This window comes from Canis lupus, chromosome 6 (assembly GCF_011100685.1).
Source record: "Canis lupus familiaris isolate Mischka breed German Shepherd chromosome 6, alternate assembly UU_Cfam_GSD_1.0, whole genome shotgun sequence".
NCBI classification, from domain to species: Eukaryota; Metazoa; Chordata; class Mammalia; order Carnivora; family Canidae; genus Canis; species Canis lupus.
This window is the reverse complement of record NC_049227.1, coordinates 52866782-52889714: the sequence shown is the minus strand read 5'-3', so window position 1 is coordinate 52889714 and position 22933 is coordinate 52866782. Positions and strand designations below refer to the sequence as shown.

The 22933-nt window shown below is 34.2% G+C and overlaps 1 protein-coding gene across 4 annotated transcripts in view; it reads right to left on the bottom strand.

Moving 5' to 3' along the window:
* The window catches only part of DPYD (dihydropyrimidine dehydrogenase), a 791077-nt gene that overhangs the window by 134216 nt on the left and 633928 nt on the right, over nucleotides 1-22933 (bottom strand). For all 4 annotated transcript variants that reach the window (XM_038541239.1, XM_038541240.1, XM_038541241.1 and 1 more), the window contains one exon: nucleotides 11770-11912. In XM_038541239.1, the coding sequence (XP_038397167.1) occupies nucleotides 11770-11912 (143 nt within the window). The remainder of the gene's footprint in view (nucleotides 1-11769; nucleotides 11913-22933) is intronic.

The window sequence follows — 22933 nt, the reverse complement described above, 5'->3', positions numbered from 1 at the left end:
GTGGCTCAGTCGGTTAAGTGTCTGTCTTGGGTCCTGATCTTGGGTCCTGATCTGTCTTGGGTCCTGGGATGGAGCCCTGCATCGGGCTCTTCCTGCTTGTGCACTCTCTTGCTCTCTCTCTCTCTCTATCAAATATATAAATTTTTAAATCTTTTAAAAAAAGAAGAATGGCCATAACCCCAGGAACATCATTATTATAATAAGCTAATAATTCAGTGTCATTTCAAAAATGTAACTAAGTGATAAAAAATCAGGACAGTACCTACAAAGCAAAATAGTTGTATAAAAAATGGAAAGCCATGATTAGAAACTCTTAGGGAGGTAGGCATTTATGAGGAATCAACTGTAAAATGTCTTTCATGGTCTGTATTTTCATTCTTTTCTTGCAAGAGAAAACAGAATGACATAAACAATCTATTCTAATCTGAATCTTTGGGGGAAAAATTTATATATACACATGAAACACATGATAAAACTAAGTGATTCTGGAAAGGGATTTGTGTTAGTCTGATTTTTGAATTAATATTTAATAGTCTTTTTAGTGTTGTTGATGATTAACAAAACATGAACTCAGAGATATGTTTCCTCTAGAAGTGATCAGCTTGTGTTGATAGTCACATTTGGGGGGCCATTGTCCTTGGGAATAATCAAAAAATTATCTGCAAGGCAACTAGCCAAGGATGAAGGAGGCTGCCGGTATCCTTAGAAGAAGAGGGAATTGAAATCTTGGGAGGATAAAAACCATTAATTAAAAAGCGAACAAAATGCCATGGAAGTACAAAGTAGAAAGGGCCCACTGGGCATTAATTTGCTCCTGGATCTGAGGAGATAAAGAGAAAAGGGGTGTGGAGTCAGCCTGTGGAAATGTAAAGACTGTCACTCTTCAATAGTTTTCCATTAAACATAAAATAACATCTAAATATTATGGCCTACAGTGCCCTATAAGATCCAACTCTGCCTATGTACCTTTACCTCCTATCATCTTTACATCTGCTGTGCCCCCTGCCGGTTCTGAAACAGGGCAAGACTGTTCTCACTCTCGAACTCTACAGACTTTGTATTTTTGCCCTTGCTCTTCCTTTTGGCAGGAAGACACTGTTCTCCCAGACTTCTGCATAGCTGGATATTTTTTTTTTTACTCATTTGAGTCTGGACTCAATTATCTTATCACTCCACTGAGGGAGGTTATAGACTGTAAGGTTGCTGAAGGCACTGTCAGTTGTCTGGGAACATCTTTGTTTTCTCATGGCTAGAACCATGCCTGGCATTGTGGGGACATATTATATGATAAGCAGAGATGTCATCTGATGAGAGTTCAGTGGGGACATTACTTCTCTTTTTCTAGAAGTCATATTTCAGATGAAACTAACATCATATCAGCTTTTCGGGGGGAAGCTATATCAATAAGCTGTTTGTGTTGACCTTATTGTTAAGCTTTTCCACAAAATCTTCTCTTTCCCATGTCACCTCCATGTTAGAGGTATAATTAAGTTTCTACATCCTAGGATAGGATCACATATTTATCATTAATCAGCTTTATCATCTTGTATTGCACCAGTCATGTATGTATTCTTTGCTTGTCCTGAATCTGCTTTGTAAGTTACTCTGCTTCCATATTTAATGTTACTTAAGAATTTGGATTTCTAGATTTCCCCAAAACAGAACCCAGAAGCACCTGGATTGCCAGTTTTTGGAAAGCTCAGAATGTCCTTTGCTCAGCATGTGGAAATTTATCAGAATTCAAAGTAACGTTGCAAACTGAAGAAGTCCAAGGTAACTTATTTAGCAAAGAATAACTGTGGGACCTGAAACTATAAAAAAAAAAAAAAATCCTTGAACCGAGTGTTGGCAGTAATTTCTCTGACATTGGCCATAGTAACTGTTTTCTAGATATGTCTCCTCCGAGGCAAGGGAAATGAAAGCAAAAATAAACTATTGGGACTACATCAAAATAAAAACTTTCTGCACAATGAAGAAAAAAATCAATAAAACTAAATGACAACCTACTGAATGGGAGAAGATATCTGCAAATGACATAGCCAATGAAGGATTAGTATTCCAAATACATAAAGAACTAATACAACTCAAAATCCAAAAAAACACATAACCCACCTAAAAATGGGCAGAAGACATGAACCTCCAAAGAAGACATACAGATGGCCAACAGACCATGAAAAGATGCTCAACATCACTTATCATTGGGGAAATGCAAATGAAAACTACAATGAGAGTATGGAATTGTTAAATCACTATATTTTACACCTGAAACTAACATAACACTTTATGTTAATTATCTCGGATTAAAGTAAGAATTTAAACTACAATGAGATGTCACCTCATTGCTGTCAGAATGGCTATAATAAAAAATACAAGAAACAAGTTTATCAGCGAGGATATAAAAAAAAAAAAAAGAATCCTCCTACACTGTTGGTGAGAATGCAAACTGGTGCAGCCTCTGTGGAAAACAGTACAAAGGTTCCTCAAAAAATTAAAAATGGAATACCCAATGATTCAGTAATCACACTACTGGATATTTACTGCAAGATACAAACACACTATTTCAAAAGGATACATGCACCCCCATGTCCTGTGTTTATTGCTGCATTATTTACCATAATCAAACTATGGAAGCAGCACAAATATCTACTAATAGATGAATGGATTAAGAAGATGTGAGATACACACACACACACACACACACACACAATTCAGTATTACCGGTCATAAAGAGAATGAAATCTTGCCATTTGCAACAACATGGATAAAACTAGAGAGTATAATGTTAAGTGAAATGTTAATAAGAGAAAGACAAATACTATATACTGCCACTCATATATAAGGAACTTAAGAAACAAATGATCACAGAGAAAAAAAGAAAGACAAACCGAGAAACAGACTTTTAACTAAAGAGAACAAACTTAAGGTTATCAGAGGAGAGGGAGCTGGGGGGGGGTTGAGTGAAATAGGTGATGGGGATTAAAGAGTACACTTATTACAATGAAAAAATTATTTAATAAAGACCAAGGAGTTCACCTATAAAACGATAAGATTGGGATAAACTCTGCACAGTTGTAGTATAAGAATTGAGAATGAATCACCCATTAATAAGTCTAGAACAGAGAGAGCATTCACATGTTTATGATGAAGTTCTCTTCCATTTTGTTAGCCCATTTCTTAAGCACAGTAACACAGATTGTAGGGGATGCAGACACATATCATGGAGCAGAAATCAGGAAACATGGTTTCTAATCCTACTGGGTTAGCCAGTTGACAAAATAAACTCTAGTACATTGCCAATTTGCAAATCTGTAAAGTGGGGTTAAAAATGCTTACTGATATTGCTATAGCTCTGTAAGAGCCAAATGAATTAATAATTGGAAAAGACTTTTTTAAAAACAGAAGGTAATATTCATCAGATCATTAATATTCTTTACCATAAAATGGTTATGGCACAAATCTTTCTAAATATTTATACAGTCTGAATTCTGAACCCTAACTTAGTATTAGAGCCCATAAAATATTGAGGTAGACTTTAAGACAAATACACAATTATACATATCCAAATGAATGTGGCCTTTTCTAAATAATCACTTTGGTTGGCATTGCTCAGAAGAATTTTGTAACACCTCTTTTTTGAGCTGTTTATTAAAGTCAGTTTATGAACTGCCAGATAAAAGAGACTTCATATGTCTAATTCAGTTCAGTAGTCAACTCTCTAGCTTTGTTTATAGGAAATCAAATCCACTCTCAAAGTATGAGGAGTAGTTTCTGATGATATTCAAAATATGTTGCTCCCAAAGTGACTATTTCTCACAGTCATTTGGATAGATAGTTATGGGATGGTTATTAAAAAAATCAGTTACATCCAATCAGAACTCATTTCAAATGATATTGATAAACTTGAAAGGTTGAGAGAAAAGCAACAAAGAAAACATAATTTTTGGAAAATAATGTGTAACATAAGAATATCTAAACAAATGGGATTTAAAAAAAAAAACTGAGGGCGGCTGGGTGGCTCATTCGGTTAAATGGTTGCCTTGGGTTCAGGTCATGATCTCAGGGTCCTGAGATCAAGTCCCATATTGGACTCCCTGCTTAGCAGGGAGTCTGCTTTTCCCTCTGCCCTTCTCTGTTCTCTGCCCCCTACTCCTGCACATGTGTGCGGGCTCTCTCTCTCTCACACACACACAAAATAAAATCTGTTTAAAAAATGAATAAAAGAATAAATTGTTTAAAACTGTGGTCAGGAATTGAAGATTTTATACCAAGAAATGTAACTAGTGGTTTACCATATCTCTACATGCAATGCATAAAAGAGCAGACAACATAAAAGATCTAGTCAGAGTTAGAAAAAAAAATCTTTAGCCAAAGAAGTTTATACAAGATCAAAAATTTCATATAGCTGTATCTGTAAACATTTTCACTAATTCATGGTTATTTTCGCACACAAAAAAAACAGTTATTGCAGTTATTGCATGATACTGTTACTTTTTCTTATGTTAAAACTGTCTTCTAAAAAGATTAGATGTAATTTCAATTAATTTCTTTGAATTTAGATGTTAATCTTTCTATCAAGTGGAGAGTGGACAATCATTGAAGGCCTAACAGATTTCCATTTAATTTCCTCTGTTTGCTTATAAACAACGTTGTTGCATGGGAATCACGATGCTTTTCAAAAATTAAAATCTTTTCTGTTAAAAGTAACCATCCATTAAGGTAATTTAAAATAATGTAATAATTGACATGGTAATTGGAATTTCATTGAATGGATACTAAAAGCATATTTTTTCTTATATATTGCTCTGACAATACAGTTTCTATTTTTTTCAATACCTGCTTGCATATTGTTCTTAAAATTGTAAACGAAATACTCATTAAATCTAGGAAATAAAAAACTGCAGAGTGGAAAGAAAAATATGTCTATTTTAACTAACTCTGTGAAACGGTTCTGATGCCATTTAAAAAAAACTTTGAATGGTATCAACTATTCTTTTTTCATATATCATAGCCTGACTTTAAAGTGAATGAAGATGGAAGAAAAAATAAGAAATCATTGAATAACTCTTTCCCACCTACCCAATAAAAATTTAGAATATAGTGTACAAAATTTTTATCACCTCAAGATCCCTGTCAATAGAGTTGAAGAACTAAGGTCTTCCTGTGTGTTACGACCACAAGACAATGTCGGTAATGCATATGCACTCATGTGGAAACAGTGTCATCGTCTGCTTCAATTACTTCTTTTTCCTTAGTTTTAATAAAATAATACATCTCCTGATCACATTAAAAAATTCCATTTAACTTCAACTAGCTCCATTAGAACAGCTTTGATTATTGTTAAGGATTGATTTGGTTATCTTCGTTTAGTGAGCGTCCATCATGCGACTATGGCTCTTCACAGTAAATGCCCACTATGCTCCCTTTTCCTGTTGAATTTCAGGGTTTTCTATTAACTTCAGTGACAAATCCTAACAAAAGAAATGGAATAAAAAAAAAAAACCCACGCATACAATCTCAATGAAGGCACAGGTCATAATTGTACATGAATGAACTGATGGCTTCCTGTAATTTCCAATGTCCTGAATCAAAGTCCTTAAGAGATTAAATTGTAAAGGCAATATCATTAAATTAAACTATAGAAACTCAGAGTCATTCAGTGAAAAAAAAAAGGCAGTATAGTTCTTATATTCTCTATCTATATACAATAGAGGAGATTGAACATTTTGTGATGAAACCTATCACTAAAAGCAATGGACTCAGTCTGGGTTTTGTTTGCAACAGAAATCTCTAAATAGTTTTTTATTAACAGAAACTGCACACTATTACTTAAATCAGAAGAAAGGGATTTGGGCTCATTGGGAAGGCTAGGTCTGGGAGTAAAAAACTAAAACTTAAAGTAAAAAAATAAGAAAAATACTCAGATTTAATTTATTAAAGTCCTCTCTTCAAACTATGTTAAAGGACTATTATGCACATTATTTATTTACAATCCTCTTCATGAATAACTAATTGGAAGCCAGAAGCAAACTTCTATTTTTCAGAGTAACCTCCCAAAAAAATATTTTAAGGCCTCAAGACTTCATGAAGAGTTTGAGAACATAATTTAACAAGGAAGTATTTATAAATTTCAGTATTTGAAATTTACTAATAATTTTGATCTGTCATTTTTAGAGCTTTAACTTGCATATTCTAACTAATGAAAGCCTATCAAGTAAGAAGAAAAATCACATTTCAAACACACTGGAGTTTGCATAAATAAATTAGAAGTCAATTTAGCTGACTGACAAAGTTATAAGAGCAGTTACCCAAGAACACAAACCCATAATCGGTTTTGAACCATATTTCTTGGCCACAGTATTGTATCTGGTTCTGTTGTAAAAGTCATTTTCACTCCAAAGATGTACTAGGGAAATGATCTGGAACCCAAATTACTCTCTAGCTAATTCCTTAGTTTTTATATTCAACATTCACTGAAGGTAGAGTTTTTGGATGTTTCACCATTGAAATGTTAACATCCTTGTCAAAGCAGGTTACAGAATAAGATAATAGAAATAAACAGTGCCACTGAGAAATGATACATTACTAGAAATGGTAAGAAGACGTCAAAAGTTACCTATTAAAAGGCAACAAGAGACATTTGTTTATAAACTTCAAGGTGATCTACAATTATTTTGTAATTTTTATATTTCAGTTAACTCTCAACTAAAAATTTAAGCAATGGTGCTAGAACATAAGTATTTCCCTTCAATAAAAATTTCCTGGATTCACCAACTCCAATTATTCATACAAATGCTTTATAATAAGGCTTTTTTTCCCATAGCACTTAACATCTTACATACCATATAATATACTTACAGTTCATATTTATTATACATTATGTCTCTTCCCTCACTAAAATGTAAGTCCCAAAGATAATGGACTTTTCCCTGTTCTATTCACAGAAGAATTCCAAAATTCCTAGAATAGGAATAGGAATGTAGTAGGTTCTCAATAAATAATTATTGAATGAACAAATGTACAAATGATTCTTTGTGATACATGATGCTTAACAAGAAAGGCATGTTCTATCATACTTCCCCAACTTATGAAAAAACTTTAGCTTTCCATTTTGAAATGTCAGTACTTTTTCTAAAGTCACATAGAAGGTCATAGCTGTTGAATTCATTTAAACCTGAATTTGAAATTACTGACAAAATCCTTATTCCAGTAGTGAACTCACCTACCTAAGTAGTCTATGTATGCATATAAAGATCAGAATCAAAATATTTATGTCACTATTTCTGTACCCATTACTTCTCCTTCTATACCCCAGTGTTCAGCACCATCACCTTGATACATAAATACATTTCATTTGTCTGATCACATCTTGTAAAAAATGCATCTCGTCAGTATGTACCTCACTTCTGAGTACAAATCATTAAAAAGGTAGATTTGACAGTACTCCACCCAAAGATATGTAAGTGGATGAGCTCTTCAAGAGAAATATTACAGAACCAGAGAAGGGGACAGAATTGGGTGATAAGAGCCAGGGAGCAAATGGCATCAGAGAGATAGAGGGTGATGATGGAGGATTTAGGGCCTTGAAGTGTATGAAAAAGATATGAACTAACTACTGGGGAGAATTCTATGGGGATTAAAAAAAAGATAAATAGAAACAGATGCTGACTGGCACCCAAGGCCCAGCTGACATTAAACATTGTGAATTTGAAATAAATCCAATTGGCAGAGTTACTTGGATTTCTTTAATTTATTTAATTCAGCAGCCCAGGAGTATAAAAAATGAAAGGTTAGATTAATCCAGGACCAGGGAGCGGAATGGGGTCTAATTCAGTTACAATAGGAGAGACATAGAAATGTTGCACATTCTCCACTCCATGCAAATACAAAGCCAAAATTCTAAATTCAAGGATCTTCCCTCTCATAACCATCCTAAGTATATCTTAATAGTGATTTAGATTCAGTTCAGACTTTAGCTAACATTGGTTTAAAAATATGTCTGGCCAAATAAAACTCTGACTCAAGCTAATGGTGGAACTGATACATAATCTGTAACCTTCTACCAGAAGAAGCCTACATTCAGAACTTTGCATTTTTATAAAATCATCTGGGAACCAATATTTTACATGGCTGGAAAGTCTATCTGCAGGCCCTAGCTGGAGCTGAAGAGAAAGTCTTTGGCAACCACTTTATAGACCATGTTAACCCTTTCATCTCCTTTTCAGAATCCAGTTAGAAAAAAAAAAGTACAACTCCAACATACTTATTTAACAAATTCTTTCAACAAATGTGTGTTTCTGCTATATACCAAACAGTTCATACACTTGGTGACCCGTGTTTTAAGATGGGGCCTGGCATGAAAAGATAATTGAGCAACAAGTTTCCTCTTTTGAGATCTGAGCTAAGTGATATTAAACTGAGATATTTCATGTGAAAGTTGGAGCTACCATGTAGAGTGGGCTCAAGTGCCGTGTGGCAGGCAGAAGTTCAGAGGAGGCAGAAACAAGGGGTACGCTATGGAGAGAGAAATAGTGAACAAAATTATGGATTCCTCCAAGGGAGAAATCACATGGACCATAAAAGAGAGATGGAAGAGATCTCTCTTGAGAACTGCCCAATTGGTTCTTACAGTTCTAATTCCAGGTTCTCCTGATGCATGGAAATAGCAGGCTATATATTCTTAAGCTGCTTTGAGTAATTCCTTGCTTCTTGATCCAAGATGGGCCTAAGCGAAAATCACAATTTGAATGATCATTTCACCACACATTTTTGGGAGGACACATAGCATTTTACATATATGCACATACATAGTCCACAACCATGTACTATGTATGGTACACCTCTCCTCGAAACACGTGGTGATTTATTTTTCTATCTTTTCACATTTCTTCTCTTCTTTGCATCCTTTCTCTAAGGAATAAGCTATAGCCTGACTATGTCAGGCTTGAGTAGGTGGGGAAGACCTGCCTATTACTGATTTTCTCACCTTAGAAGTTTTAGGAGTGGGGACAGGCAACGTGAGCAGTTGGAAGAGCACTGGCTTTTCAGTTGTGAAACCTGATGTCTGAGTTCTGGCTCCAGCACTAGTCATGTGACTTTGACTACATTACTTGCATCCTCCAAGCTTCAGGTGATGGCAATCAAAGTACAGGCATACAGCAAAGATATTGTGGATTTGGTTCCAGACCACCACAAGAAAGCAAATAATGCATTAATCAAATTATTATTTTTTGGTTTGTCAGTGCATATAAAAGTTGTGTTTACACTATATTATAGTCTAATAGGTTTGCAATAGCATTATGTATAAAAAATGTACATGCTTTAATTAAAAAATACTCTATTGCAAAAAAAGTGCTAACCATCAACTGAGCTTTCAGTGAGTCATAATTACTGATCATAGTTTGCCATTATAATATATGTATAATAACTTTACAACTAGGAAATACTGCAAGATTTATCAAAATGTGATACAAAGATACAAGGTAAGCAAATGCTATTGGAAAAAATGGTGCCAGTTGGACTTATCTGATGCAGGGTTGCCACAAACCCTCAATTTTTTTTTTAAGATTGTATTTATTTATTTGAGAGAGAAAAAAAGAGCATGCATGAGTGGGGGTAGGGACAGAGGGACAAGCAGACTCACCACTGAGCAGGGAGTCCGTTGCAGGGGATCAATCCCAAGACACCAGAATCATCACCTGAACCAAAGGCTGCTGCTTAACCAACAGAACCACCCAAGTGCCCTTTACAAATCTTCAGTTTGTTAAAAAAAAAAAAAAATCTATAAAGTGCAGTAAAGTGAAGCATGATAAAACTTTAACTCTTGGGTATGTGTGGAAATACTGTCTGTAGCAGTAGTTAGAACCAGCACATGGTAGAAAGTCAATAATCTTCCTACTCATGTGTGACCTACCCAAGAACAAGCATATTTTCTGGGGCCTACTAATGACCCACTCGTATCTTCCAGTCCATACATTTCTTCATGTTTGTGAAGGTAAATTCAGGTGATATTCAAGCCTAGACAAACATTAACCTCAGATTTTCCTTGAGGTTATTTTGCTCTTTGCTCTTTCTTCCTTCTTTCCTGATGTCTCAAATACTTCCTTTAACATTTCCTTTCTTTTTAAGGACTTCCTTTAGCCATTCTTTTAGCTATGGTCTCCTGGCAATAAATTCTCCTAGTTTTTCTTCAGTCAAGAATGTGTTGATTTCTCCTTCATTCCTGAAGGATATAGGATTCTGAGTTGATAGTTCTTTTCCTTCAACAATTGAAAAATACTGTTTCACTTCCTGGACTTTCCACTTTCTGATGAGAAATCTATTTCCATTAGAATTGTTTGTTCCCTCTAGGTGAAATTTTTTTTTTCTTGTTTCCAAGGTCTTTTTTTATCTTTAGTTTTCAGAAGTTTGACTATGATGTGTTTTGGTAAAGATTTATTTAGATCTATCATATTTAAGATTCATTCAGTTTCTTAAATCTATAGGATTTTGCCCTTTTACAAAAAATTAGGAAGTTTTCAAACATTATTTCTTTGTCATCCCCTCCTTCTGTGACCTCTCCTCTGATTGTTTGATATTTTGTTATAGTCTCAGAGTTCCCTGAAGTTCTGCTCATTTTTTCCCCAGTCTTTTTTCTCTGTGTTGTCCAGATTGGTTAAGATCTATTGCTCTGTCTTCCACATCATTGATTCTTTCTTCTGTTTTCTCCACTCTGCTGCTGAGCCCATTAACTGAGTCTTAAATTTTAGTTATTACAATTTTCATTTTAGTTTTCATAACTTTCATAATTTTCCATTTGGTTCTTCTTTATATCTTCTATTAGCATTCTGATACATATTATTTCCACCTTAGATTGTATTTTGTAAGAGGACATTAAGTCTGATTGTCAAATTGGCAACAAGATATTTGTTCTCTACTTTCTTGCCAGAGTATATAAGTGAAGCTAAAGTGTATGCTTCCTAATTTCATTCGGTGGAGGTAGTAAGAATCCATTAATAAAGTATTACCTGAGAGATCACAGTCTAGACATCATATGAAAAATTTTATCCCTGGGTTGAATCAGACCATCCAAATCTGCATATCTGGCCTCAGAGAAATGTTTATACTATAATGTGCCAAGGCACTGTACTGGGCCTTTACTGAGTAACATAATAACAAGCAAGTGTATAAGTAATAAGTAATAAATTATATGTACGAATGGCATTAAGACTATAATGTATTACATCTCAAAGTATCCCTTTGTGACAGTAATGGAAGAATTTCTTTTAGCTCTGAACCACAAGAAGTTGAACAATCAATTTATATTTTGAAAGTTATGAAACCAATAATTTCCTTGCTTTGGCTGCCAGGAAATTCAGAGTCAAATTTGGTAATCCCTCCAGTGCCTTACAGCACAGATTTTGTATATTGGCCTTACCCTTGACTTCATTTTATTTTTCAAACATGATTTTACTTTTACCCATATTTCTTCATGCATTTCTTTTTTCCCCAGTTCTACAGTATGCATTTTGGTATCTGTTTTCATTTATTTTGGAAACAAGGAGATAAGCGAATATATATATTTTTTAAAGACACTGGGTTTGTAAGCTCTATCTAGGACAGGGAATAAGCCTTAGGTTTGTTTTTGACTCACAAAAGGAACTTAACGAGTGCTGCCATTTTAATCCCCCACTGTCTCTTTCTCAGCAGACCCTACAAGAATACATTTGTTGTCACAAAATTTACACTATATGTGTTAGATGGAGCTTTTTGAAGGGCAAACCCAAGTACTACCTGGAGGACCGAGGCTCCACTGTGAAGAAACTGAAGACCACTTTCAGCTGAGTCAATTCCACCAGTGGCCAAAATGGGAAATCCAGGCAAAGCACGAGCAATGGAGGTCACAGCTCTCAAAGCAATAGGTCTGATAGCTGTGCCTACAGGAAATAAGAATAATCAATGGTTAGCATATTGATCATTTGAGCATATTGCCTTATAATCATTATTATGTATTATGTAATGATAGTGTACTAGACTAAGTCAATTTTCTTTATCTTTACTTAAGATATATGTGTGTGTGTGTGCGTGTGTGGTGATACATATACATTGCCATGTTTTAAAGTATGTTAATTTGTAAATGGATGTGCATTTATTTTAAGAATTTTGATGCTATTATTGCAAGCAAATGTGTTATGCAAGTGGCTATAGCAACTTTAGAACTCCTGCATAAAATACATGCATAATACAATTTGATATACAGTAATATGTAAAAGATTATATGGAATATTCAAGCATCTGTTTTAAAAAGAACAAGGAACAGCAGATTTTGAAAAAGAAAAACAATCACATACAGTGCATAAATAGACATACAGCTCTGTTATGTTTCCACTAAGTATAAAGCAGCTGGTGTGAATAGAGATACTGTGAAAACAAGCAAGGTGCTGATAAACCTACAGATTCCATATTGCTTTTTACATGTATTATTCTCAATTTGATGAAATATAGTGAGCCCAATCAGATTTTTCATATATTAGAAAGTTTCAACCAAGGTAAGAACGATTTTCTAGAATTTAGTAATGAAAGAGTATGTGCTTAATTTCTTATACTTCACTCAGCCAGACGTTACCAATATATTATTCTCTAATCATAATGAAAACTTCATGGATGGACAGAACCCTTGGGGGTCGTTTTTTAAAATGATTATACTGTATTAAAGCTGCTTTCAACTCTCAAGGGTTAATATATCCTGAAGTAAATTAATACTTTCATCACATTGGAATAAAATTTGATATATCCTGAAGTAAATTAATACTTTCATCACATTGTAATAAAATTTGATATTTCTGATGTGGATTCTTTAGCCATTGTTCTTTAAAGGTATTTTCTGAACTAAAAATAGTTCTATTTGTGCAAGAATTGACATTGCCTCAAAAACATAAACAAGCAACTGGTAAAATCAGCCTCATGTGGTGAGTACTTTATCATTACCTCCATCACCACAAGCATCTTCACCAGCATTATCAATACATATTTATGGGAGTGTTCTCTTTGAGGAAGCACAAATAATTTTCTTTAAAATCAGTGGATTTCTTTTTATCCTGTTCACATCCATTTCAGATATTAAAATTTATGTGTAACTGATGCTTTTGCATTCAACACCAAAAATGTTTGTGGAAATGTCTGTTCCTATTGCTCCCATACTTTAAAATCTTCCTCTAGATATTAGTGTTTCTCAGTCAAGAATGTTTAATGCTGACCCTTCAGAATTCCATAAGGGACACTGAAATACAAAGCAGTAAGTTAGGGCAAATTAGAAACTTAATGTCAAGATCCTATTTCTACTTCAAAATGTTTATCAGTGACTTCTTAGTCTGTCGCAGAAGGTAAAGAAGGTAACAGAGTAGACAGGAGAATGCACAGCAAAGATACACACCCAGGATACATGCTGACACCCACATACACATTTATGTATACAAATCTTTAGCTGTACTAAAAAGAAATCTGAGTAAGAATGAATTACATAAAAGCATTTTAAAGGAAATATGTAATCTAAATAAATCTTTTAGATTGACATTTATTTATTTGTATAATATAACAGATATGTTCAATACATGCTAGGCTGATGGCTTCTTCATATACATGTTACTTTGAAGTGATAAACACTGGGATTCTTTTCTTTTTTTTTCCTCCCTTATTTAGTTGACCCTAGAGAGTAAAGGAAATTTGAGCTAAGCAGATAAATAATTTATTTCTAACTGCACTGTTAGAAGACTATCATTAACACTAAGGGATAAAATTTCAAAGTGGTACACAGGGATTTGGCCACATATTCCAATTGATATTAATGGACATCAAATGGCAAAATCCCAGAACACAGCTTTGAAAATTTAACCAGTTACATTTAAAGGGCAACATTATTACACAGGTGTTAAAAAACACCAGCAAATCCTCAATGGCATTTGAAGATGTTCAATTAGGTCAATAAGACATTTTCTATTTCATGTTTTTCTTTCTTTTATAAAACTTTCTAATCTACCTAATGAACATGAAAACCTTTCAAACTAATAAAGGTATCTTCTTAAAAATTAAGAGTAATTATGTTCTTTGAGAAAATGTGATCCAAAAATGAAGAAATGGATCCTTCTGTTACTGGGTAATAGTAAATTCAGTTTTTATTTCCATTATAAATTCCATTTGATTAGTTTTCTTTGTAACTCAACTGATTTAATATGAAATATAATCTACCTGTTCTCATAGAGCATTTTTATGGGGAATAGATTTTAAAAATGACTTTTATCTACCATGAAATGTTTCTGGAAAGAAATCTTTTGAAAGTATATAAAAGGATCTTTCTAAATTGTTATATAGAAATTTCTTTTTAGTTTTAAAATGACAGGAGTAAAGAAATAATAGGTTCAAGATTAAAAAAAAAGTTTCAGTGTAAGGAAAATACATGTATCAATACTATACAGAGTTGTATATATGTCAATTAAAACACATAAATATTTCCAGGATCACAGCTATTCAGAAAAGGATTTTTATAATTTTGTCACTGCTATAGTAATTAATGATTTTAGACCAAAGACGAGGAAGGAAGAAGCCAGTTTGAGAGGCTTAAGGAATTGAATGTCGACTCCACCCTTAAGAAAATGACAAGGTTTAAATCAAGAAATAGAAATCCTATAAGCTTAAATGAACTCATAGGCAATATGCAATTTAAATTAAGCCCTCATCCACATGGGGGTGGCCAGATGAACCTGATGTCCAATTGGAAATTCAGTTGTATCAAGCCATTCTGTTCCAACCGTGGACTGTTCCAATCAAGGTCAAGCCATTCTGAATTCCCAAATTTTGAGACAAGCTATAGGTTTAAACAAACAAACAAATGAACTGGAATTCCAACACTGTTGCCAAGAACTCTGATTTGTTCTAAAGCAGCCCTACTAGGAAAACTGGTGGACTAGACTGAACTGTACCTTTTGACATCTAATCAGTTTAGGCCTTCCTTACAGTTACATCTTAAAATGCCAATCAATGTGCTGAAGTCATAGATCTTCTCTGAGAAACTTCACAGAACATTTTTGGATTGGTTCTAGAATAAGATCTAGAACTAAGCCATAAATTTTCAACTAAAAGTTAATCATTCTGATTTGGTGATTTTTTTCTTAAGAAAATAATAGTATCACTTGCCAATATCTTTAAAAAATTTTAAAATGCTACCATTAACAATAGGGTTATGTATTGATATATAAGTATTAAGTATTAAGGTATTATGATTTAATCAGTTTGCTTATGTAGGTCTCATTTATCCATTCATCTGGCCATCTGTCTATCTGATAAATGTCTATTAAGTACTTATGCCTTAAAAAAAATTATGCTAAAGCAAAAAATCTTCCAAGAATGATCCCAGTTAATCAATCTGTGTCCTAACCACACTGTCACCAACGACAGATAACCAAAACACTAGTCCCCATGATTTTAAAGTAAGTAATTTTAAGGGAAACAATATGAATCCAATAATTTATTCTGTACAGATGTTGCATTAGGAAAAACTCACATTCATTTAAACATCATACATTTTATAAATACTATTAATATGAATTTTAGAAAGAAGGCAATTTGAGGATGAACTAGTTAGAGCATCAGATAGACAACAGGGCTGACTACTTAGATTCAAATTCTAGCTCCACTACCTGCAAGCTGTGTAACTTTGTGAAAATTTCTTAATCTCATTATACCTTTGTTTTTTTCATCTATAAAATAATAAAATTACAATCAATCACAACTTCATAGAATTGTTTTGAGGATTAAATAATTTAATATATATAAAGGACTAGCACAGGACAAAAATTGTACAGGTGTTTGCTATTCTGATCTGTACTACAAGGACAATTGATTTCAGGGGGAGCATTATTCGGTTTACTTTGACAGTGCCTGCTATGTTTTTGCTGTGTATTTAGTAATGCAATTAAACCTTTTTTTTTTTTTTATTAGAAACAAAAGCACAATGCCTGTGATGGTAGTACTCAATATCCCCTGAAACCTTATGAGGACCACAGATCCACCCTCTTTTCCCCCCTTCTAACAGCTCTCATTCAGTAGTGTCATAATGCTGGTAAGATTACTTTAACTGACTCCAAAGGCAAAAATCTCAAAGGCAGTCATCAATATATTTAAGATTATTATTATTATTATTTTTTGAGAATCCAAAGGTCCATGCACTAAACCAATATACAAGGAGTTTAATGACAGCATCAGAACTTAATTTTATTGGTGAAAAGGAGGTAGAGCTTTACTTTGCATGACTAAATCCTTGAAAAGAAAGGAATTTTTAATGGGCAAGATAGTGTGGAACATATATTAATTTTTGGATAACTGGAATTTTGAATAATTGAGTTTAATTCCGTTTGTTTTTTCTCTAATCATTTGACTCCTAGGACAGCTACTGTTGCACAATTAATTGTTAGAGCTAAGTCCACAATAAACTCCCTGATAATAGCCTTAGCTGGCAATAAAACAGAAAATGGGTTATAATACTCACTCGTGCTCACTGTGTATACAAAAAGAAATGTAGTTTTAATTTGCTTACATTAATTAAAATACAATGAATTAAGTAGATAATAAATTCATTAGAGATTGAACTTTGCCCATGTAATTGTTAATAATTTTAACATCATCTAGAAGAAAGAAAATATTAGCAAATCAAGAATTTCAAGGATTTAGGAGTTGAAAGATTGATTTTTATAAAATACTAAAATACACATAAGTCAAGCACCAAAAAATTTATGCTTTACTAAAACAAGTTTAAAATGTTAATGAACCTAATATACTGATAAATATGTGAAGCATAGCTATTTAAAAATACATCTTTACACATGGATTAAAGTCCTCTGAGAAAATTAGCATAATTCAACCAGAAACTGAAGTACTAAAAGGATGCAGGGTTATATGGAGGGATATGAAATTTAAAGAGGAGAAATGGGATACAGAAAATCAGTTGTTTTATGTTGCTGTTAATTTACTTCTACTGGAAAAATGAGTATTGTCTTATGAAAATATTTTGATTTTCATAGATTATTTCAAAAATTTTTTCCTATAAATCTTTATATCTTTATGGATATGTTTATTTGCCTCATAATATATTCAATATGTTCAAAGTCAATTCACATTCAGGAACTTGGTACCTAGCATGTGCCAGGCATCCTATTTTAAAGCAAAAGAATGAAGACTACTTGTCAAAGAGGAGGCCTTCTTCCTTTCTGAGAGTATCAGCTGCTGGTAGTGGCAGGATTAGGAACGCCCGTTTAGGGAATGATTTCCATGTGCCAGACCTGAGGTCGAGGCTTCATAGAGCTTGTGCAACGCAACCCTCACAATGCTGTGAAGGTAGATGCTGTCATCTCTATTCCGTAGAAGAAGAAAGGGAAGCTCAAACTGAATAAATAACCTGTTTGATGTCCCACAGTTTAAAAGGGACAGACTGGAATCAAACACCAAGTCTCTGTGACATGAAAGTCTGTACTCCTCAGCTCTTACTGAGAAATGACAGTGCGGCATTTATGAAGAGGATCATCTTTGAATTGTCTTTGCCTAAGAAAACCAGTATCACTATGCTCTACAGCCTAACGCTAAGAGTAGAGGATCTAATGTCCAACCAATGGGGTGTAAGTCGCAGAGCCCTTACTTAATGTAAATGTGACTCTGAGCAAACTCTTTAACTTCATAAAACATCCGTTTTCCCTATCTGTGAAACAGGACCATTAGTAACAATATCAGAGCAACTGGGGAGAATTAAATGATACAATTCTCAGAAAGCACTTGGCATAGTGCCTGGTTCCTAGTATACATAGGCTAATATTACTGTCAAAGCTAGAAAAAACTAATCAGAAAAATAAACATTCAGCTACAAACATGTGGGGATAAATACTTAATACATAAGGGGTGTTAATAAACCTCTTAGATCTCAAATTTGGAGATTCTCTTGTAATTCATATATCACTTCATAGACTTTGAGTCTATGACTATAAATTCATATATTTATTTAAATAAGTCTTTATTAGACTTAAAATGCAATGGCAATATCTAAATGTATATGTCTTTTCATCCAGAAACTTCACTTTGAGGAATTCATTCCATTAGTACATAGACACAATGTTACAAGTACAAAGACCTCCCTTGAAGTATTGTTTTTCATAGCAAAAGTGAAAACAACATAAATGACCACCGATAGTTATGCTATTAGATAAAATATAGTTCATCACATACAATATCCGAGAAAATTTTTAAAACTAATACTGGCACCTGAGTGGCTCAGTCTGTCGAGCGTTCAACTCGGTTTCAGTGCAGGTCATGATCTCTTGGGTTGTGGGATTGAGCGAGCCTTGTGCTCCCCCCCTCGCCCCCTCCCAAGGCAGGCTCCATGCTCAGTGGGGAGTCTAAAGAATCTCTCCCTCTGCCCCTCCCCCCATAAATAAATAAATCTTTAAAAATAAACAAATAAATAGAAAAAATAAAACTAACATAGAGATATCTCCAGGATATAATGCTGAAATGTTAATAACAAGTAGCAGAACAATATATATGATGTGGTCCCATTTTCAGTTAAAAAAAGTATGATTACATTTAGTATGTGGGAATGGTAAATGCCTAGAACATTGCATTTTAAACTGTTAACAGTTATCTCTGTGGATGATGCTGAAGAAGTCTCAGGTTTGATATCTATACTTCCATACTGTTTGATGCCTTTAGATCAAAAGGTGTTTATAATTTACTTCTGCAATAAAGTGACTATTTTTTAGAATGCTCCTAAAACTGACGATACAGGAATAGGCACTATCAGATTATCTGTTGTGCAACTTTTATAGATGGGATATGCACTGATCTATACTCTGCACATTCAGCAAAGTACATTAAGTCCTTTATCCAACATTTTAAGTAAAATATGAACAAATTCAGAATATGTCTGACTCTTCTTTTGAGTGCTTTCTAGTTGCCAGGGTTTTTCCTAAGTGTTTTTGCAGATGTTGTACCAATGACATTATCATAACTTTTTGCCCCCATTTTTATAGATGTGTAAGCAGGACCCAGCAGAGATCAGTTCAGTATCTCACTCTCAAGATCACTAAGAAAGTGTGGGTTCAGTACTTGAATTCAGGTCAACCTGACTGCCAATATCATGCCCTTAGCTAAAATGTTATACTTCTTCCTTAATTTAAATGTCTGGTTATAAATTAAGTTACAGAGAGAGGAGTCAATAATTTTGTAACTAATAAAGATATATTGTCCATGTATGAGAAAACTAAGACTATTAGCATTTAATTAAATCTTGGCTAGAAATTAGATTAAAGCTTTGGTAGTAATTGTTATAACTAGAGTGACTATATGATCTAGTTTGCCCAGAAGAGTCCCAGTTTATTATACCTGTACTTATTTGTAATTACCTGATGTAATATTAATAAGCATCCTCTTTCAGGCTAAAAGTATCTCAGTCTGGATGATTGAATTATAGTAATAATTATATGCATGAATTATAGCACAAGGATAATTATGAAAGCAAAGTAAAACTGATTTAGAATAAAACAATATCTATGAAGATCTCAGAAACTATACTGTCCAAATCTAGAAGAGTGGCATGAAGAGATAAATGTCTTTAAATCTGTTGCTAGAGGGAAAAATATATGGCTTTCGTACATGACATCTAGGTATAATTAGTCTATATGTTCTTTCTATTTTCAACCTGTAGGTGGCCACCACAAGCTATACTTATTAAACAACTCATTAGTAGCATTTTCAATACTGTCATCTTCAGATAATTAGCAATTTATTTAAATAAGCAATTTCTGTAGAAATAATTGCCATGAAATGCCCTGAACCTACTTTTTTATAAACTATAATAAAAGTGTTAAGATAATCCCTGACATTTACAAATGCCATTAGTTCACCTTTCCTTTTGATAGTTCTATGGCATTATGTTTAAACAATTACCCGATAACACAGCAGTTTAATGAAACAGTACAGTAAGCACAGTCTTCAATATGGCCAGTGAGGACATTCAGATTTAGAAAGAAATCCAGTATGCAGACATGTTTACATAGAGAAAAGACACACATCCAAAAGAAAAAAGCTTTAATGAAATAAGTGCGCTGCTGCTATTTCCAACTTGGTTTAGTTTTCATGGTAGATGTTACAACTTATGCATTCTCTTTGGAAATAGGAATGGAGAGTTGATTCATGCAATTGGCTTGTGTAGATTAAAATAATATGAATCTATGAATATGTAAAATATACTCATCATATTATTTGTTCAGTAACCTCCACACTGGAGAAAACAAGCAGGGAATTTTTCTTTCATTTTTAAATGTTTAAGGATGTTTTTACTTACAAAATGGTGCAAATTTTCAAAGTGGACATATCAAGGAAAACTATAAATGCTTTTTAGATCTTAGTTGGTATTTAACATTTAAATGGACCAGAGTTCTTCTGGTTTCTTCTTTGCTATTCAGCTCTCTATTCCAGTAAGAGGGCTCAGGCAATGTTTCTGAGTTGCCAGTGATAAAACTCTTTGAGGCTTTCATAATTTTTAAGCTGTTGCCTTTCCTATGATAAAACAGAATTAGAATTTGAAGCCAATGGTGATATCAATTGAAGCCAATGGTGATGAAATAATATGAGAGTCTAATGAGTACTAGTTGCTCTGCTAAATTGTTCATACATTATGTGTATGAACACAGTAAGTCTTAAATGCATTATCCCCACTGTACAGATGAGGAAATTCAGGCTTAAAGAGGTTAAATCACATGTATATGTAAGAAAGGCAGGAGTGTGTGGTAAAACACTGTATTACAACAATAAAACAATTATTATACAATAGGACTGCAAAATTCATTGCTTTATTTGAATTTGAGGGCTTTTCTTTATTTCCAGATTACCATATGCTTTAGTCCTTCCCAAATAAGTACTTCTGGCAGTGCTTTTAGCTTATAAATATAATGAGTTTACCTACAAATACAAATATATGGACTATTTTTAGAAATACACATATTTCCTTTGCCAAGAAATTCAAAACCATGACAGACTTAGTGAACGTGGTGTATAAATATTTCTCAAGGAATTCTGCTTACGGAATGTTCAGGGCAAATGTTATCATACCAGATAGAAAGCTCCCCAGTCTATGTCTATGCAAAATGGTAATTTGAGGGGGAGAAAGAGGAAGATTATGATGATGATGATAACACTGATGACCAGAACCACATTTTACTCATGGAGAATCCAAAATCAATCAGAAGTGAGCATTTTTCTGAAGACATATTAGAAAAAAGAGAGAGAGAGAGTTCCTGCATCCACTAGAATCATATTATTTCTTCCTTTGGAAAATCATGAATTCTTTTCTCTGAAATTCTGTACTCTTTTCACTCTGTGGGTGGTTCCATGGCCAGGATGTCCGTGGTAGCACTTGCCGTACTGTAAAACCTTTGCTTTCATTCTCAGGAATACATTCTCTTTTCACTTTACAATGAATTACATGTGTAAATCTCTGTGCCCTGTGATCAGACTGCATTCCTCAGAGTCTGCTGAAACCCAGGCTGTACAGCAGGCAATAAGGTTTTGTTCTCTTCAAAGATAGTAATGTGGACAAAGACATCTCCAGCTGTACCCTATCTGAACCCTGAGAACCAATGCTTTCTATAAACTGCCTAAGTCCTTTGGAAAGGAGGGGCTCTACTAATTAATATTTGCTCTAGTGATTAGTAATTGCTCTCTTAATTACTCAACAATAAAATTTCTTCCTCAACTTCAATAGGGTAAAAAATGAGAAATCATTCTCAAAATTACTTATTTGTACCCAGCACCGTGTCAGTTGCTAAAAGGCAGCAGTAGAGATGCCTCTCTCCTCTCAGTAAGCTCCTGAGGCTGAGCAGAGGAGATAAAAACATGATCAATGGATGTTCATGTCCTGATTGTGGGAGGGCAGAAGAGTCAGAGGATAGGATGAGCCAGGACTCTAAAGAGGTCCAGGAAGGCTTTATGGCAGATGCAGGACTTCAACTGGGCTCTTGAAAGATGGTCTGGGTGGGTCTGGGGTTGAGAACGAGGCTATTTCAAATCTGGCTGGGGCTGGGGACAACAAGGTGAGCAAAGTTGCAGATTGGGTCCTGAACAAATCATCTTCATGAAACACATTAATAGCAAAACTAAAGTGGGCTTGCAGGTCGGGGAATGATAAACAAAGCACTTAGATGCCAAGAGGTGTTGTCTGTTGAACACTCCCCCAGCTACAACCATGATATTTTAATAAAGATTGCATTTATTTATTCATGAGAGAGAGAGAGAGGCAGAGACACAGGCAGAGGGAGAAGCAGGCTCCATGCAGGGAGCCCGACAGCCCGATGTGGGGCTCCAGGATCATGCCCTGGGAGGAAGGTAGGCAAAAAACCACCGAGCCACCGGGGATCCCCTGAGCCACCCAGGGATCCCCAGCTGTAGCCTTTCTATAGATTATAAGGATCTTATTAGTTTGATTAAAAATGTAATAGGATTTTTATCTGTCAGAAGAGACAAGGGTTGAAACTAAAATAGTAAGATTCCCTTTACATGATATAGAGAGCTTGTGTAATGAAAGAGAATACAAGTTCTACTCCATTCTACATTCAACAACTGCTGCCAGTAATGTAATTTTCATTTCCATAGATGCATTTATATTTTTAATAAACATCATAAATATTGTAGGAATCTGTAGCATGTTTAAGTACTGCATGATTAAGCAATTAGGAAAGGGGAAAGAATTTAACACTACATTCCTTCAGATAAGATCTCCCAAAGTATTACCTAAAGGAGCTCTCATGCTCCCCTACATGACGGAGATATGCATCAGTCTGGCAATCTCTTTTACCATGCCATAGGGCTGGTCATCCATTCTTAGCCTGTGCATATCAGCATGGCCCCTGGGATCCTGGATTTC